The sequence below is a fragment of the Sinocyclocheilus anshuiensis genome, unplaced genomic scaffold (assembly GCF_001515605.1).
Source record: "Sinocyclocheilus anshuiensis isolate Anshui unplaced genomic scaffold, SAMN03320099.WGS_v1.1 scaffold1135, whole genome shotgun sequence".
Classification (NCBI taxonomy): domain Eukaryota; kingdom Metazoa; phylum Chordata; class Actinopteri; order Cypriniformes; family Cyprinidae; genus Sinocyclocheilus; species Sinocyclocheilus anshuiensis.
The window spans coordinates 315,577-329,558 of NW_015546093.1; the positions used below are offsets into that span (position 1 = coordinate 315,577).

General features: G+C 37.7%; 1 protein-coding gene across 1 annotated transcript in view; it reads left to right on the top strand.

Moving 5' to 3' along the window:
- The first annotated feature begins 12,625 nt into the window (after positions 1-12,625).
- LOC107700110 (homeobox protein SIX3-like) overlaps positions 12,626-13,982 on the top strand; it is a 2,975-nt gene continuing 1,618 nt past the window's right edge. Inside the window, exon 1 of the mRNA XM_016501641.1 lies at positions 12,626-13,541. Coding sequence (XP_016357127.1) covers positions 12,850-13,541 — 692 coding nt within the window. The 5' untranslated portion in view covers positions 12,626-12,849. The remainder of the gene's footprint in view (positions 13,542-13,982) is intronic.

A 13,982-nucleotide genomic window follows, 5' to 3' on the forward strand; every position in this document is an offset into this window, starting at 1 on the left:
ACTGTAATCACAGCACTAAACATACACTGGTTACTTGCATTTCTTTGTAATAGTTTGTGAAATTTACAAGCAATTACTGAGTGAAATTTGTTTCTACACCTTTTTTTCTTGTGTACAGCATATCCAGTGTGGTCTTATTGCCAAATGATTGACTCTTGTGAACAGGTTATTTTTAGTGAATCAAAAACATTAGTACAACCAGTACAACAGTACAACCAATATGGTTCGATTCCCGAACAAATGATTCTAATGACTCAGTTCTTTTTAGAGAATCAAACACATATTGTAGAGTTAACAACTGTGAGACTCATATGACAATGTGTATAAAGATACACATTATGCATTTTGCCAGTGACATTTTATAAATATAATAAATATTTGTAATATATCAAATTAAAATATTAACACATTTTTACATTTTAGATTTTAGTTATGTTATTATTATAAAATTAAGGCCGATTATTATAATGTATTTATGCCATTTCAATATTTGAATCAATCATTTTTAAATAATCAAAAATGTATAAACACATTTTCTGAGAATTGCTTTCAATTTACTATAATTTATATTTATTTAAAATTTTCCCAGATATTGTTTTCCTTAAAAGTACAAAAACAATCGTTTCGGAACCCAAATTTGATTAACATTAAATTCTTTGATTCTTATCGCAAGTATTATCTTTGTGTCATGTATTTTTTTGTAATTTCTGCAAGGGTTTAAACAGCAAATTTAATTTTTGTCTTAAGATGTAATGTCATTCAGTGCAGTTGAATAATTCAGGCAGGTTGTGTGTGATCGTTGACAGTGACACTCATGACATCCCATAGTTGACGGCACATTCATGCTGATCTCAGTGGCACCACGTACACCTCGCTCCTGCATTCCACATGAACAAGTACTTGAGTCCCGATACCAGCATCATCCGTATCCCACCGGAGTATGGTGGAATTCTCACCTTGTATTTACGTCACTTACCACCGACAAGCTCAGCTCAGCCCCATTTGGCGTCAACAAACATACTGCACATCTAAACCCCCCCCCACACACACACACACTTCCCCGTTACACATTGTGATTCACTGACTTGAACTCTCTCCCCCTGACCAACTTTAGAGTACAGAGAGTGCGGTGGACTGTGAATAGTGGGAGAAGACAGCTCCCCTGTGAGTCGTCTGTTATCGTCTCTTTGTCCTGGAATAGTCGGACACGATGAGTCACTCCCTGACACTGCACACCCCTCAGTGAATTCCCTCACAATGCACTCTACGGCCAATGTTCTCACTGAGACTACTGGCTGTTCATAGCTCCGTGTTTGGCCCACGATGAGCAAACGCCGGTATGATCCAGGAGAATTGACACGTGTGGCAGGCAGCTCTTTTCAGTCCAGAAATGTACCCAGTTGGTCGCTGGTGAATTATTTACATTAGCCAAGCAGAACATGGTGACCTAGAAGCTGGTGTAAGAGGCGGTAATTAAAAGACTTGTTAGAAGTGTCTTGCATGGGGGACAGTGAGATTGGAGGATAAAAATATGAGAGACAAACACCAATGTGATGTTTTCCTATATTTTTTTTTTTAGCTTCAGACAGAACCTCACTGTGCAGTTTAATATTTCATATCATCTTTTTCTCCCTACTGCAGCCTCTTCTGTGTCATTTCTCCAACTTGTTTTTCTACATTGTAAGCTCACACTCAGATGTGGCAGGATAACCGTGGATTCAGGATCCTCACCATGAAAAATGCTCAAACTGCCTCCTGCTATCGGAGGATCTGTCAGAGGAACACAATGTGAAGGTTGAGCTCTCTGTCACAGCAAGGTCAGTAAACTTTTACCTACTGTAAAGCATAAAAGTGGTATGAAACTGATAAACCAGATGACAGCCTTCAGTCTAAACTTCACATCTGAATGTTGACATGCCCCCTCCCTCTCTTTGTTTGCTTATAAATGGTGCAATCAGTCCTCGCTGCTTGGTTTTCACACCAGGAGGCTGAAAGTGGTCAAATTGTCATCAGGTTCGAGGGGGAAAAACAATTTATAAAAAGGCGAGTGCTGTTTAATACGTAAAAGACCTTTTGCTTCATATGGTAATGAATTTCAAATGTCTTCCTCACTTCAGGAGCAAGAGGCTGCGGTGAGGGCCTCACAGCTGTTTCGTGGAGATAATTGATTTTGGAATAGGCCGACGAGAGCGCGGGCAAGTGGGGTTGTCGGTGCTCTACAGTGGGGTCCGAGCCAATTTCCGCAGGCCTCGTCCCTTTAATTACAGCAGCACTGGAGCATTGGACGCGGCAACACTCTTCCCTGGGCAAATTAAACCCACTCACCAGTCTTGCCTCTGCCCTCCCCCTGCCATGCAGAGGCCTGATGAATTTTTCATGGCCCTGCCTTTCTCTCTTCGGGCCTGTCGTTGTGGCTGCCAGCAGTGCTGATGGTGCTGCTTCCTCTGACCTCCCAGAGTGGCAAGGAAAGCGTTGTCACAGGTAAAGCAGAAGAAACAGAGAAATGACAGAGTACCCAAAGTGTTTTGAATGCCTTGACCATCACAAATCAGTCTTGGAGAGATAAAAGACCAATCCTGCAAATTTAAATAGTTCAACATACTTCAGAAATACTAATAGTTCTTCTACAATTACATTTTGATTCAGCTTCCTTCTACAAGACAATGAAAATTTTCAATTTTCTCCATCAGAAGTGATTGCGATTGCAGCCCTGTTCACGGAAGCTAGACAAGCACTTATGTTCTTTAACAATGTCTGTACAAGCATCTTGCAGGTCTTGGGCTGATGCATCTGCACCTGTTGTTCACAGATTGTCCATTGTGAAACTGTCGGTTTGTTACAACCCATTTTAAGTTCAGTAACAGTTGTTTTCAAACTAATGTCCACAAAGGGAACACTAAGCTTTATTTAATTTCTGTTTTATTGGAAATCATGAGATTAATCAAGATTATTTATTCTATATGACAAATAGTTCTCAAGATTAAGAAATAACAATAAATATGTATTTTTTTTTATGTTTAGGTACATCTAAATGTACTTTAATATTGGGTAGAACAACTGTTAGTGGCAGTTTAATAGTGTTAAAACACCACCATTCATAAGTTTAGAGTCGGTTAGTTTTTTATTCATGTTTTTTAAAGGGGTGATATGATGTTGCTAACAAGAACATTATTTTGTGTATTTGGTGTAATGAAATGTGTTTATTACATTACATTTACATTTAGTCATTTAGCAGACACTTTTATCCAAAGCGACTTACAAATGAGGACAATAAAAGGACAATAAAAATAAAATTTATGCAGTTTAAGGTTCAAAAAACACATTATTTTCCACATACTGTACATTATTGTTTCTCCTCTATGCCCCGCCTTTGTCGATTTTTACAAAGCTCAGGGCTCAGTGAGCAGAGGCCGGCGGGCTTGCGGCAACCACATGTGACGACCCCGGACTCCGCTTCGTCCATAGTGAAAGCCGATGCGGCGATCCACAGCGTGAAGTTGATGTATTTCCTCAGCGACCAGCACGGATCAGCTCTAGGCATGACGAAGCAGATATCGTCCTCTTTTGGAAGGCCAAACAAAGTAGTTTCGCTTTCACAACGAAACACACAGCGTCTTCACGACATGGCGGCAGCAACAATACTACAGCGAGAATAAAAGTTACGCCTTCTTTCTTTGCGTGAACATTTGGGCGGCGTTATGCAAATCTTCCCACATCGTGACGTAGACATGTGGGGGCGTGTTAGAACGAGCCGTTTTAGGTAGGCGTGGTTGACTCTTATTCTTTATAAAAGTTATCTCTTTTGATTTTAGACTTTACAGATCTTCTTTATGCACCAAGAGCTTGTAACACTCCAAAGAGAAAGGAAAAATTTAAATTGCATCATGTGACCCCTTTAAAGTAAGTCTCTCATGCTCACCAAGGCATATTTTATTTAAAAAATAAAAATAAATACAGTCAACAGTTATATTGTGAAATATTATTACAATTTAAAATATCTGTTGTCTAGTTTAATATATTTTAAAATGTCATTTATTCCTATGATGGTGAAGTTGAATTTTCAGCAGCCATCACTCCAGTCTTCAGTGTCACATGATCCTTCAGAAATCATCATAATATGCTGATTTGGTGTTGAAAAATATTTATTACTGTCAGTGTTGAAAAAAGCTGCTTAATATTTTTGTGAAAACCTTGATACATTTATTTCAGGATTCTTTGATGAATAGAAAGTTGAAAAGAACAGCATTTCTTTAATTTTTTTTTTATACAAATCTCTACTTTCAATTTCGATCAACTTAATGCATCCTTGCTAAGTAAAAGTATTAATTTCTTCAATTAAAAAAAATATTACTGGCCCCAAACTTTTAAACAATAGTGTACACTGTCAACATAATATAAAGTAAATATTACAATACAATACAATTTATTATTTTTGGATTTAGTGCAAAAGATAAAAGCCTTTTGAAAACAAAATTTGGAAGACACCTGATCTAAACTGAAATAGCCATTGGGTTCCCATTATAACACTTAGCCATTGTTATCTCCACATTATTTATATAATGAATAATTTCTTTCATGACAATAAGTCAGCACTTGTGTGACTCTCATTACAGCTTGACCTTTGGTGACTTCAGCGCTGCATTTCAACAAAGGACAGAGTATGAAAGCTTGCCGAGCATGTTAAAAGAGGAAGATCAGAGGAAATTTTCACGGAGAGGCCTCAGTATACATAAGTAAAAAGCCATAATGATTATGTTAGCATTTCATATTCCATATTGATCTACACAGCATGCTTGGATCTGAAGATGAGGGGCTAAAGCCACAATCTCCACCCCAGGCTGTGTATATCGCAGACCCCTTTTGTCCTGACTCTGCAGGCTTTAGTCTCGCTTCTGCTTGTCCTCAGAGACCCCACAAGGAGGAATCAGAAGGATTACAGTATACGCTGTTAATCGGACGAGACTCCATGAGGAAGTCCTCAGTAGAGACTGGTCTTTACATTTGTGGTCTTGTCTTGCAATGTGATGCATCATGTTCACTAAAGACATAATATTAAGTCTGCTTCTGAGTTTGAATGGGGACAGGCCTTGACCTATCATTATTTCATGAGACCCGGGACAGGGCTGAGCAACAGGGCTTGTGGTATTGGGGTGCGTTAGTCCTCAGCTCTCCAAAATCAGCTTGTCTGAAGAGTGCATTTCCATGTAGATCCAGGCTGTGGTTTCCCTCAGCACTTCACCGGCCTGCCCGACCTAAGCCCGTCGTCCTCTTGTCATCTTGAGGCTTCTCCAGGAATACACATTGAGCGGTCTGTCAGGCGTTTCAATATATATTTGAACAGAGTCTGAATCAAAGAGCAGGGTACTGTATGTATCTCTTCCTTGACAAACTAAATTGCGACTGAATTCTGACCTGTCATGATTTATGAGACTGAAGGGGACGTTAATCAGCTTGCATAAGATTAATTACAAGCGATTATAGATTGAACGAGTGGTAAAGCACCACTTGTCTTAAATACTATAAAAAACACACGTGTGTCATTTGATTACTACAAGAAGCAGATGCACGAATTGAAGTGGGAGGAATTGGTAAGTGGAAGGAGGGGGCTGAGCTTTCAAAGAAATCATGCAGGGGGACTGCCTGTCGAGATGGAATTGAATGTTTTCGCCGTTTAGCAACTGTTTAGCATTTAATTTCGCATGTGACGCTTAATGAGCCCAGCCCTTGCTCTGATCTCTCTGTGTTAGCCGAATTGAGAATTAATTGCGCTTGTTCTCTCTCTCCTCCGTCCTCTCTGCTCGTCGTGATGCTGTTTTAGTCTGCTTTACGAGGAAGCTCACAGACAGCAAATATGCTTTTCAACTTTCTTGTTTAAACCTACACGCTGACCTCTTGTGGAATTGCGCTCGTTGCCGGTGTGTTGTGTCAGTCTTGAGCTCTGAGTATTAGCATGCGTGCTGGTTTTCCACCTGTGGATGTTTATGAGTTCATCTCGATATGCATCCAGTACGTCTGGCAAATTATTGATTTAAAGCAACTATAATGAAGCATGGGCATATTCACTTAACTGTATTTAATAGAGAGACAGATGCAGAGAATGTCATTAGCTTTGCTTTGTGAAACAGCTGGAAGCTTGTTCAAATATGGTCCTTTACTAAAGTCATCATGTAAACATCTCATCTTTAATCATGATTTGAATGGATTTAGTGCTTTGTGCAATATGACATCTGCTGCCAATTTAAATTGGCATTAACACCCTTTAAATCTCACCCAGCTGCTGTACCACCTCTGTAGGATGTGTTTCCCAGTTAGTGGCTGTTTTTCTTTATTGTTATGGTCATATTTTATTTTTCGTGACATCGGTCTTGAGCTCTGAGGTCATTCTTCACACTTAATTAGTCGCTATGTTGGCATTCCACTGCATACATCAATTATCCACCAGTTTTGTCTTGAATGCCTTGTCCAGTTATTCAGTCTGTCTCTGTGTCTTGTGTCTCTCTATTTTTCTCTATCCTTTTCTTTTTGAAAAATGCTGAGTTCCATCTCCATTATAAAAATCCAAAGGGTTCACACTCATCAAGAGTTCATTACTCTCTCAGAAATCATGGGAAAAATTTACCATTTCAAAACAGATTGGCAACCTATATTATTGAGAGAGAGAAAAACACGTATTATAGAATATTTATTTTAAAATGTTGTGATTATTTACCCATCATCATGTAATTCCTCATAACTTTCTTTCTATCGTGTAACTATTCTGGCCATAAATTTCAAATTATAACGAAAGTAAATGAGCACTTGGGGTTTGAAAATGACACACACACACACAACCATAAAAGTATCATAAATGTGGTCAATACTGCTCATGCACTATATTCCAGTTCTTCTAAAGCAATACAATAGTTTTGTATAAGAAACAGATAGACTTTCATTATTCAATAGTAATCTTGAGAATTCATGAGAGAAGTAGCAACATCAATTCATGAACTAATCTTTGTTTTGAGTCACATCTATTCAATGAATCAATTGATTCATTTCAAGTCAAGTCACCTTTATTTATTTAGCACTTTATTCAATACAGATTGTGTCAAAGCAGCTTTACAGTGTTTAACAGGAAAAACGTGTGCTGATAATGCAAGCAGACAATAGAAAACAGTCAGTTTATCAGTTAAAAGTCAGTTCATTGTTGATTCAGTGATATCATCTTCCAGCTCAGTTCAGTTCTCTTCCAATAGTGTCTGTGCAGTCAAGTCAACAATGTTGCCAGAAATTGTGTCCCCAACTAAGCAAGCCAAAAGTGACAGTGGCAAGGAACCACAACTCCCATCGGTGACAGAAATGAAGAAAAAAACTTTGGGAGAAACCAGGCTCAGTCGGGGGGCCAGACGAAACCAGCATGGTGTGGTTTAATTCCAGGCTGCAACACACGTCAGATTGAGCAGAGGACTCGACTCATTTCACAAAATGGTCAGAACGATTCATTCACAAATCAAACTGATCTGATTTGCAAGGAAAACTCACAAACTAGGTGATTATCAGACAGTAATTCGTTTAAATTTTCGTTAAAAAATACATTCAAATATGTTCATCACAAGGCTGGTGCATGAGTCATTTAAATCCCCTTTATGATATGTTTTTGGTGCTTTGCATCCTTTTGAAGCTTGACAGCTCTGGTCCTTTTTCAAACATTCACCTTTTTATGTTCCATGTAAGAAAGAAAGTCATACAGGTTTGAAAAGACATGAGGATGGGTAAAAGATACACTCACACACACACACACACACACACACACACACGTATATACTGTATATATATTATATATATTTTACTTACACTACCAGTCAAAAGTTATTGAACAGTAAGATTTTTAATGTTTCTTAAAGAAGTCTCTTCTGCTCACCAAGCCTGCATTTATTTGATCCAAAGTACAGCAAAAACAGTACAATTTTTAAATATTTTTACTATTTAAAATAACTGTTTTGTATTTTAATATATTTTAAAATGTAATTTATTCCTGTGATCAAAGCTGAATTTTAGGATCATTACTGTCAGTCACATGATCCTTCAGAAATCATTCCAATATTCTGATTTGCTGTTCAGAAAACTATTATTATTATTATTATTATTGTTATTATTATGTTGAAAACAACCGAGTAGAATTTTTTCAGGTTCCTTTGATGAATAGAAAGTTCAGAAGAACAGCATTTATCTGAAATATAAATCTTTTGTAACATTCTAAATGTCTTTATCACTACTAATAAAAGTAGTAATTTCTATAATTTCTTTCCCAAAGAAAAACATTATACTGACTCCAAGCTTTTGAATGGTAGAGTGTACTTGCCAATTTTTGCTTTTCAGTATGTGTATGTTCTTCCATGATACGAAGTCCCCAGGGGACTGTGGTGATGCCCTTTTTTTTAAGCTAGTGCATCTGAGAGGTCAAGATTTGTAATTTGTACTTTTAAAAAGAAAATGTTCAACAATTAAAAATAATATTATCAGAACTAAAGCTCATGAGTTATTGTGATTTTTGGGGGGGGCTGGGATGGTAAAAATCATGGTTTACAGTGCAGTACCACAATTGGATTGTTTTTTACAGGTAAAAAATGTTTAAACTAAATGAAAATAAACTCTACAGTACTGATACTGTAAATTAAAATACGGTAATAATACTGTAAATAAAATACAGTAAAGACATGATTGTACTGTAAATGCAATTACAGTAATAATACTGTAAACATTTTTACAGTCAATTACTGGCATCCAGCTGCCAGTAAGTTACTGTAAAATTTACAGCAACCTATTTACAGTGTGTATATATATATATATATATATATATATAAAATATAATTATTATATTACGGTTACTGGAGCAAATTTTTTTATCCAGGTTTTTTAATTCATATATATGTCATTTATTTTACATTTATTTTCAGTAAGCAAAAATACTTTCATGTAGTTTTTGACTCTTTTTTTGTATTTGCTAAACATAGTACCATCAGATATCACCTCAAAGTGCATGTGAATTTACCTAGATGACCTTCTACATTGTGTGTGTAATTTACTGCACTTAGGATGAACTTTAAGGAAATTAAGGAATTCGGAAATGAGAGAATGAGTCCGTATGAGAGAGAGGCTGTGTGCAGCACTGCAAGGACAGGCAGGCTTTTGGCTCTTACTCATGACTGAGCAATAAAGATGCCTGAAGCTTCAGTTTCAGGTGCAGATAAAAAAAAAAAATATTGCATGACATTGCTTTTACCCATTTAAGAAACGCACACACAATGCTTCTTATTGGTGAAATCCATTGTCATATGGCCATTACCACTATTAAACAAATTATGCTCTGAACCTTAGCCACATGGATCAAGGTAAACTGCACAGTACCATTAAGCAGCTTGTCCCAATGACAATACTGTTAAACACTGGTTTATGGGCCACTGTTGCAGAAAATCTCACTTCAGACAGGATGAGCTTATGTTTCTGTAAGTAGGCGGCCACAATTTACATTTGCAATGGCCCGGCCAGGCATGTTCAGGCTAGAAAAGCATTTTTTACCAAAATAAGATTATCATAGTCACTTCTGATGAGAGGTTTGGATTAATAGCTTTGATTAATAGAATAGCTTTGACCAAGGAGGGTTTATTCAATATCATTTTACCTCATTCTTGCTAAAACATTACATGCATGTGAGCCATATGCTACATGGATCAGTGTGCAATGACAATGGCAGATTAATCTCAGACTTACTGTAAACTGGGGTTTTTATCTTCGCTCAGTTCCAGTCTAACAGTTTCTGAGAAATAAAAAGCATTGTTGTCTTACATAGAACTGTTGACTTTATATAACAGTTTGCTTTTTGATCCTGGATTAACATGCTCGTGTGCCTACAGTATAGTGTGCTTCAGACTAAAGGATTGGCAGGAAAAACAAGCAGGGCAGATATAATTATATGCAATAAATATTTTAAAAATGAACTGATGAATATGGTTGGTGGCTGTAGACAGCTGTCCAACATGAATGATTAATTTAGTGTCCAGGTAATGTCTTCATATCCAGCATAGCAAGTCACATTCAAACATTCAGATGGCTCAACATCTGCTCTGAAGGAGATTATTAACACACTGCAGACTTTAATTAAATATGCATGGGGTATCTAAAATATGCCATGCAAATAATCCCTGTAAATTTTGATATGCCATAAAGCACACTTCTTATTCTCTTCATGCAGCTTTAATACACAAACCTGCATGTGATAAATTTTATGTATAATTTAACCATTTTTTTTATTATGTTCGTGTAAATTATACAATTTGTGAGGCGTTCAAGGACCGACCGTTAGTTGTCAGACAAAGGTATTAAGAATATTCAGCTCCTTTGATTACATCTTTGGCTCACAAAACTGCCTCTATTGAAGTAAGAAATTAAGATTAAAAACACGCCTTTTACTAAAAGAGACTGAACTTCAACTAACAGGTGGCTCAATTATAATTAATTGAGTGTTATAAATAATTAAATGTTTGAATGCCAGCATTTTTTCTTCGTTTAACCGTGGGTCTTTGTTTGTTTAACTGTGATGTTGGTCAGCACGGCAAAGCGGTGTGTGCAGAATCTTCTAGAACGTCTGATTGACTCCTCCCGGCGTCAGAGGTGAAGCTCGGTGAAGGTGAAGGGCGACTTGTTGAATGAGGATACTGTGGAGACCCTTTCCATACACTCCACTATTGATTCACAGGGAACAGTTACGCTCCAACGAAACTAATTTTTAAGAGCAAGTCCATCTGGCAAATTTACGTTTCGTGTTTATTCTGTAATTCTGTAACAGATTTGTAAATGTTGTTAAGCCATGCCACACTGATAAACTGCCTTAAACTTTACCGTGGATTATTAAGAGTTCTCCAGCGACGAAAATCCAAAAGTAATCGCAGATTAATTTTGTATCTTGTTATCTGTAACTTTAATTAATGGTTTTGACTGTCGAGCTAATGCGTGCCGGAAAGTGTTTGTGTTTCGTCTGATCTAATGCGAGGTGCTCTGAATGTGACTGTCCCTTTGACCGTATCATTTCAAGGTCATTTCAAAGTTCAGCTGTGCTCTAACCTTAAATATATTGTGTGTAGCTATATGTACGTTAGTCAGCTCAATTGTATAACAACCAATCAAATACAAATATATTACCCAGATATTTTTTTTCTCTCTTAAGACCCCTTTGAAGCAGTAAAAATAAATAACTTAATTAATTAATTGATGATAATAATAATCATTATTATTATTATTATTATTATGCATTAAAAGGTTAGTATTTTGTTTCAAGTTGCAGCATTGCAGAACTGTAGTCACTATGATATTATCCTAAATTTAGACCTTTCAGTTTCTTGTAAGTTTACAAAACGTGCTCCTTAAAGCGCTTTTGTTTGCTCAGTTCGTGTGTAATAGAGTTTCATATTTGCAGTGAACACGATATTCAACCAATTAACTAATCCTGATGAACAAAGACGTCTCGTTACTTGTCTACGGGGCGCGAGATTAGTGCTTTTGTTTGCAGTTATTATTATGCCAACACCTGTAGCCTAGAAAATATAATGTTTAAATCTTGCCTTGGAGCAATGCAGTTTTTAAAATCGTTCCAAAAGCATATTATTATAGCAACGAGGGGTTTTCTTTATTTATCTAATACTCAATTAATCACCAATGATAAATCTGCAGACATCACCGCCTTTTAACTGTACGCATTAATCTTTAATGTAAGACAGTACTGGTGTGCCCACTGGAGAGAAGGCCATTAACCGCTAAGCCCCAGGATAAACAGACAATTAGGCCAAGTGAATTAACTTGTTTGTGGCATTAATTACACGCTTTGTGCAAACAAAAAGCCTTGTGAAAGAATGTTATTTGACTCAGGCCTGACAAGCCGATCTTGTTTCCTACTGACATTTTATCTTGCGATTTAATTTGATAAAGAGACGAAATAACTAATAATAATTACGCGGAATACGCATTCTGTTGTAGGCTAATAAAAACATGTATTGAAATATATTTAAATGTATTTAAAAGCATTATGAATTTTCAGATTGAACAAAAAGCTTAGATGCTTATGTAAAATAAATACCATTAATTAATTCAAAAATAAAAACATGATTTAATTTGACAAAGCAGGTCAAATTAAATCATGTTTAAAAACACTGCCAGTGTTTTTGAGGATCGCTTCCTATTAATTCAAATGTTATTTTGTCTTTTAGATGTAAAAAGATTTAGCCCATTTATTATGTTAACGCCTTTTCAATCGCATTTTCCTGGGGAAAAAAAGTACATTTGCACTAAAAACTGTAAAATAAATGTTTTAATTAAATCTTTTTAATTAAAAAAATCTCAGTCCTTCTACTTTAACTGTTTGGTAAATAACGGTGGATTATTTACTGTTGACTGGCTGGCAAACTTTCACACCCACGCAAGGAAGCATACTCGCAGTAATAGCAATATTCCACCTATTAAACCTCCTACCGTCGGATGAACTGGCTCACCATTCGCCTGCTTGAAAACATCCCGCAGTGACTGGCCAGTTCTGATTGGAGCGACGATAAAACTCTGCGCGCGAAGTAAATGTGGAGAAGGGCAGCGCGGACTGGCTAATGACGGGCAAGCTTGACAGTGATTGGCAGGGCTGCCATGACAACCACAGAACTACACCAGGAAGACCAATAGAAAAGCGAAACAAAATGTTTCACCGTTGCACTCGAAGTCGATTAAGAGTAGATATTACGCGTTCGGTGGCACTGCAGCGATAGCAGCGCAAACACGACATCAGGTTTGCCGTCTTTTCCCGTCTGTTTGTCTGTGTCCGGCGACTCCATGGTTTTCAGGTCTCCTTTAGAGTTTTATCCCTCACATCTTTTCCTGCCCAATTTCGCGGATCGCCCTCTGCTTCTAGCGGGCAGCGTTCCCAGAGCGAGATCCCCGGAGGACTTACCGATGTTTCAACTGCCCACCCTAAACTTCTCGGCGGAACAGGTGGCCAGCGTGTGCGAGACGCTGGAGGAAACCGGGGACATCGAGAGACTCGGACGTTTCCTTTGGTCCTTGCCCGTGGCACCCGGAGCCTGCGATGCCATTAACAAGCACGAGTCCATCCAGCGAGCGCGAGCGGTGGTCGCGTATCACACTGGAAGCTTCCGTGAATTGTACCACATCCTGGAAAACCACAAGTTCACCAAAGACTCTCATGGAAAGCTGCAAGCGATGTGGCTCGAAGCGCACTATCAAGAGGCAGAGAAGCTGCGCGGTCGTCCCCTCGGACCCGTTGATAAATACCGGGTCCGCAAGAAGTTCCCTTTGCCACGAACCATCTGGGATGGCGAACAGAAAACGCACTGTTTCAAGGAACGGACTCGCGGCTTGTTGAGGGAGTGGTACCTACAGGATCCTTACCCCAATCCGACCAAGAAAAGGGAACTGGCACACGCCACTGGACTGACTCCCACTCAAGTGGGCAATTGGTTTAAAAATCGAAGGCAAAGAGACAGAGCGGCAGCTGCCAAAAACAGGTCAGTTTAATGGGTTGAATTGAATTCGGGGAGGAAATAAAACGAATACTTGCGTAGATATAAAGGCAATTTATAAACGTCAATAGACAGCAAATGCTGTCACACAGTCTGCGCGACGTGCTTAGATCTTGGTTGAAAGAAATCGAACAATATTATTTTATTTATTTGAAAAATCAACAAAGGCATTTGCTTTTGCAGCATAGAAATTTCAGACAATTTCTTGGATTGAATTGTTAAAGCTTTAGAAAACGTGTTATTTTATTTGGTGTTTTTGAATGTAAAATAATGACTAGGAGTTCTTAGGAATAGGAAAATAGGAAAATAATCATGACAGCACAACATCAAAAATCAATTTGCAGTTTTGTAATGATAATTTATTTTATTTTCTCCCAGAAACAATTAAAATGTTCACCTCCTTTGTGAATAAAAGTAACCCCATAT